Here is a 6,104-nt window from a genome sequence, read left to right as displayed (position 1 = left end):
CTGAACTCTGGACCTGGCCACTGTCCCTGAGCTTTTCAGCTCAAGGGTAGTGCTCTACCACTTGAGCCACAACACCACTTCTGGTTTTCTGGTGGTTTCTTAGAAATAAGAGGCTCACAGACTCTCCTGCCCGGGCTGGCTTTGAACCACTCTCCTCAAATCTCAGCCTCCTGAGTAGCTAGGATTACAGGTGTGAGCTACCGACACCCAGCATGAATTAACTCTTAATACTGAAAAATATTATTAGTATTCTAATAGTTTGATGATTTTTAAAATAAGTTCTAAAAGTTTATTCATCTGTAGTTAACTTAGGGAAAGCAATAGTTGTTTTTACAACTTCATTCTGACACAAGACACCTTGGTAATTTTTATCAAAAGAATGAAAAAGAATGTAACTTAGGATTTTTTTTTATTATAGGATAACAAATATATCAAGAAAGCAGTAATTGTAAAGTCTTAATTATATATATGTATGTTCTGATTTTCATTTTTAAAGAAGAAATTAAATGTTAAGTGTTATGAACAAAATGAAATGCATTTTAGAAGCTTACAAATTAATCAGTCTTGATAATTATGCCAACTACTATATTTTATTAATATTGCAACTAAGATTTAGTGGCATCATTTCATGTGCTACTAAAAGAAAAAAGCTGCTAATTCAAAAAGTATTTTTAAAACTTCTTGTAACTCTCACCTCATTCTATCATACATTTTATGATTCTATTATTAGACTTTGAGACTGTTGAATCTGGCATATTTTCATGGTGATGCTTCATTTTTATTATTGGTATTTATTATTTATTATTATTTGTTACTGATGATTATTCATATCCATAAATTTGTCTTTTTGTTTTGTTTGGAATTCTCAGTTCTGAACTTTAGTATATCTTTAAAAATTAGAACTGGTTTTACTGTCTGTCTATTTTGGATAGACTGGGTTAAATGTAAGTTAAATCAGATACTACTAGATGTTTATATATTGAGAGTATTATGAATTAAACTTGAACATAGCAACTTTATCATTCCTCATTCAGGGTCCATGTAGGATCAGATTCAGTTAACTGGCAATTATTATAATTTTTTTAACTATAATTCCCATTAACTTAAGCTCCAGTGATTTTTTTTTTTAAAGATTAGACCAACATAAAATGAAAAACTGGGGCTGGGAAGGTAGCTCAGCGGTAGAGTGCATGTCTTGCAAGCATGAGGCCCTGGGTTCGATTCCTCAGCACCACATAAACAGAAAAAGCCGGAAGTGGCGCTGTGGCTCCAGTGGTAGAGCACTAGCCTTGAGCTGAAGAGCTGAGGGACAACACCCAGGCCCAGAGTTCAGGCCCCGTGACCGGCAAAAAAATAAATAAATAAAATGAAAAACTGTTATTTGAAAACCTGTTTGATTGATTAACAACAAAAATCGTCCTTTTAATTTTTCACTTCCATTATATAGATAATAATTTCTTAAGTGCACGATTATGAAAATGTTTTATTCTGAAGATGTTAGTCTGTTAGCTTAGAAAACATTAATAAGAATTTTATTATTTCCCACTTAGGATTCTTTTGATAAAAGATGAATCAGTTTTGAAGAATCTAGTACAGCAAGAAGCGAAGAAGAAAGAATCTGTTCGAAATGCTGAAACAAAAATTACAAAACTTACAGAACAACTTCAAGCAACTGAGAAAATCCTCAGTGTTAACAGAATGTTTTTGAAGAAACTTCAGGAACAAGTAATTTTTCTTTTTCTTTTTAAAAAATACGGTAGTTTTATGTCTACTACAAATTTTTATAGTCTAAATTTTCTGTAAGACAAAAAACACATAAGAAAAGCCATCAAAATATGTATAACCTATAGTTTTTCAGTAAGATACAATGGAATATTTTTATTTTCAATTGATTTACCCTTAAAGCTGTATGTTTGTGAAAAAAAATTTCCTACCTTAAAGTTTTCATTTAGATCTTCTGAATTTTGAATTTATGTTTTTCAGATTCACAAAGTTCAACAGCGTGTTACAGTAAAGAAAGCTTTGACTCTGAAATATGGAGAAGAGCTTGCTCGAGCAAAGGCAGTAGCTAGTAAGGAAATAGGAAAACGTAAACTTGAACAAGAGCGCCTTGGTGTAAGTTGTTTGTAGAATATTTTTGGAAAGAAGAGGTATGCTACTTCTGAGGCTAAGAGATTATATAATGTGACTAAAACCTTTTTTCTTGCAAATTCAAGGAAAATTAAGAATAAAGCTTTGTTTTTAAGTGACATACCCATTTTTGGGTGCTTACTCTAATTTTGTCTCCACTGTAGCTTTTTATAGGCCAATAGACTGACTTGCAAAACTATTAGAGATTTACGTTAAATTCTGTTTCAATCTACTTAATAATTTAGTTTTGTTTTTTAATTTTATATGTATTTAAGTATTTGAACAAAATGGTTTCAGTTCCACAAATCAGATTATAAATACAACACATGCATTTCAGTATCACCTTTTCCATCGTTCTTAAGTTTTGTAATGTTGACATTGTATTAATTATAGGAATAGCGGTTATTTTACTTAAAAACTGTTGGTGAAATCAATGTTTTTAAAGTATGTTTTTCTTTCCTAGCCAAACAAAGTGATGAGACTGGATAATTCCCCAATATCAAGTCCAAGAAAGCATTCAGCAGAACTAATTGCTATGGAAAAAAGACGATTACAAAAGCTTGAATATGAATATGCCCTGAAAATTCAAAAATTAAAAGAAGCCCGAGCCCTTAAAGCAAAGGAACAACAAAATATTCCTCCAGTTGTGGAAGAAGAACCTGAATTTTCTTTACCTCAACCCTCTCTTCACGATCTGACTCAAGATAAATTAACCCTAGACACAGAAGAAAATGATGCGGATGATGAAATTTTGTCTGGTTCAAACAGAGAACGAAGAAGATCCTTCTTAGAATCTAATGCTTTTACTAAGCCTAATCTTAAGCACACTGATACACCAAACAAAGAATGCATAAACAAACTTAGTAAAAGTACTGTAGAAAAGCCAGAACTTTTTCTAGGGTTAAAAATTGGTGAGCTGCAAAAGTTGTATTCAAAAGCTGACAGCTTAAAACAGTTGATTTTAAAAACCACCTCAGGCATTACAGAAAAGATTTTACATGGTCAAGTAAGTACACATTTTTACAGTTTTTTCAAATTCTAGGATTTACTTAAGCCTTTTTTGCCTTATGGAATGATTATGTTTTTGTTTTTTGTTTTATAGGAGATTTCTGTGGATGTGGATTTTGTCACAGCACAGAGTAAAACAGCAGAAGTGAAACCATGTCCTTTTAGACCCTATCATAGCCCTCTTCTAGTTTTTAAGTCCTACAGGTATAAAAGAAAGATTCAAATGGTTTGATTTTCAGATTACTTGTTCTCCTTTTTTGGCAGTGGTAGGGTTTGAGCTCAGTGCTTCATGCATGCTCTACTACTTGCCTCATGCCTCTACCCTACTTTTTACTTGTTATTTTGGAGATGGAGACTAGTAAACTTTTCTACTGTGGCTGAATTGTGATCTTCCAGGACCTTAGCTTCCTGATTAGCTAGGATTATTATAGGTGTTAGTCATTGTTATCTGTCTCTCTTTACTTTTTAATGTTTTACTTTGAAGATTTGATGATAGTGAGAAAAAGCAATTGAATCATGGCCACTGGTATCTTGTTACTGTACTGAAACCATATCAGGAAGTAATGTGTAGCTTGCTCTTAGGCTTGTCAATTTTTATCTTATGCTCCTGACAGAGTGAGTTACAGATTTCTGATAGAGATTTTAGGAAACAATAAATGGAGTATTTTAAATTTTGAGTTAATTTTATTTTTGGTATGCAGAGCACATTAACATGCCTTCAATTAGATGGTTGTACAGAGTTGTCCTGCAATTTTTTCAGAATGCTAGAAGTTACAAGACTATTTCATGAAAGAAATGATAAATCATTAACTAGATAGTATGTAACTTTTTCCTAGTTCATGTTCATGTCACCTAGAATGTACACCCAGAAATACCAATATTAACATCATGTGGTAAAAACAACACTACTTTTAGAATATGGCTTTAAAAAAAAAATCTTTTTTGTTTGTTTGAAATAGTCTCAATGGCCAGCCTAAAAACTGTGAGCTGCCTCCTTCAGCTTATGAGTGTTAGAATTACTGACATGTGCCTGCCACCAGGTTTCTATTTCAGATCTCTTCCCAATATAGCTTATTCCTATCATTTAATATTCCATGTGTTTCTAGAAGTAATTTGGGTATATAGGTAAATAGCTTAAAGCCTAGAAGTTTTAACTGAAAAAGGAAAATTAAAGAAAATTTTTTTTCCTGAACAATGATTATGGAGCTTAATGTGTCTGTCCATTCTTTTTTTAGATTTAGTCCATATTATCGGACCAAGGAAAAACTTCCCCTAAGCTCAGTGTCTTATAGTAATATGATTGAACCAGATCAGTGTTTCTGCCGTTTTGACTTAACAGGAACATGTAATGATGATGATTGTCAGTGGTGAGTAATATTTGTTTATGAATATAATTTAAAAGAACATCTTGGTTGCTTATTTTTAATATGTACATCATTATCTTTTTTGTGTTGTCATTTTATTTTAGGCAGCATATACAAGACTATACACTTAGCCGAAAACAACTATTCCAGGACATTCTGTCATATAATCTGTCTCTGATTGGTTGTTCAGAGACAAGCACAGATGAAGAAATTGCTTCTGCAGCAGGTTTTAAAAAACTTTCTGTTCTCTAAGTGAAAAATGAGAATTTAGATGATTAAAAAAATGAACATGCAGTTATTGATGACATTTTTTTATAATTAAATATATTCACCTACGACATTTTTACCTGGATCTGTTATGTCAAATATAGTAATCACTGACCACACATTGCTCTTTAAATTTAAATTTACTAATCTCACTAGATACATTTTGTGTGTTTAGAAGCCATGTGTGGCAAGCGCTTACCAGTATGAAAGCAGAGGTTTAAAACATTTCTATCAACTCAGAAAGTTCTTTGGACAAATCTGTCTTACCTAAGTAGTTTATTTAGAAAACAGTCTATTTGTAAAGACATTTTAACTGATTATTAAACATGAACCTCTGTTATTTAGCTTTCAAAAACAGGAGGGCTGGAAGTTAATATGGCTGTACTTTTCAAATTAAAAAAACAAACATAGTAGTTCAAGGGGATTTCATTGTAACAGTTCCATAGATGTGTAAAGTGTACCCCCTACTAAGTTTAGTCCATCTTCCCTTCTCCCCCACTTAAAGTTTCAAAGTCAGTAATGAATAGAAAGGGCTTTATAAACTTTGATGTGCAAATTGTAGATTACTATCAGATATTGTAAGAAAGAATTGTTAAGCTTTTCCCCAGATTTCAGTTGCAAATAATACATCTGAAACAATTTTTTAGAAGTAGTTAATATTTACTAAATTTACTATTACTACAATCCAGAGAGATTACAGTCCCTGAATGATGTTGATGATTCTATTTTGTCATTCTTAGTTTAGAACTTCAACTTTTACTTAATAATTTACTTTATTCCAGTGTCTTCCAATTTAGGTTTGTTGTATGAGGTGATAGAAAGGATTTGCCATAGTAGTTAAGATAATGTAGGCCTTGCTGTTGGCTTTTTAAAAAATGAAGATACTGCTTTTATTTTAGAAAAATATGTTGAGAAACTTTTTGGAGTAAACAAAGATCGAATGTCAATGGACCAGATGGCTGTTCTCCTTGTTAGCAATATCAATGAAAGTAAAGGTCATAGTAAGTATATGTATGTGTGTATGTATGTGCGTGCGTGTGTGTCCGTGTGTGTCCGTGTGTGTGTGTGTGTGTGTGTGTGTGTGTGTATGTGTGTGTCTTAAAAAAGACCTTTTAAGCTGGGTGTTGGTGGTGGCTCATGCCTGTAATCCTAGCTACTCAAGAGGCTGAGATCTGAGGATCTCTGTTCAAAGCCAGCCGGGGCAGGAAAGTCTATGAGACTCTCCATTAAACCACTCAGGAAACTGGAAGTGGTGCTGTGGCTCAAGTAGTAAGAGTGCTAGCCTTGAGCTGAATTGCTGAGGGACAGTGCCCAGGCCCAGAGTTCAAGCCCCAC

General features: G+C 32.9%; 1 protein-coding gene across 1 annotated transcript in view; it reads left to right on the top strand.

Annotated features, from left to right (window-relative positions):
- The window catches only part of Zfc3h1 (zinc finger, C3H1-type containing), a 59,981-nt gene that overhangs the window by 33,423 nt on the left and 20,454 nt on the right, over positions 1-6,104 (top strand). Inside the window, exons 14-20 of the mRNA XM_013018670.1 lie at positions 1,551-1,725; positions 1,984-2,115; positions 2,594-3,136; positions 3,233-3,342; positions 4,374-4,505; positions 4,607-4,728; positions 5,669-5,770. Of these exons, the coding sequence (XP_012874124.1) occupies positions 1,551-1,725; positions 1,984-2,115; positions 2,594-3,136; positions 3,233-3,342; positions 4,374-4,505; positions 4,607-4,728; positions 5,669-5,770 (1,316 nt within the window). The remainder of the gene's footprint in view (positions 1-1,550; positions 1,726-1,983; positions 2,116-2,593; positions 3,137-3,232; positions 3,343-4,373; positions 4,506-4,606; positions 4,729-5,668; positions 5,771-6,104) is intronic.

This window comes from Dipodomys ordii, unplaced genomic scaffold (genome assembly GCF_000151885.1).
Source record: "Dipodomys ordii isolate 6190 unplaced genomic scaffold, Dord_2.0 Scaffold3, whole genome shotgun sequence".
Taxonomy (NCBI): domain Eukaryota; kingdom Metazoa; phylum Chordata; class Mammalia; order Rodentia; family Heteromyidae; genus Dipodomys; species Dipodomys ordii.
Note: the sequence above shows the minus strand (reverse complement) of the source record. Positions and strands in the feature narration are given on the sequence as shown.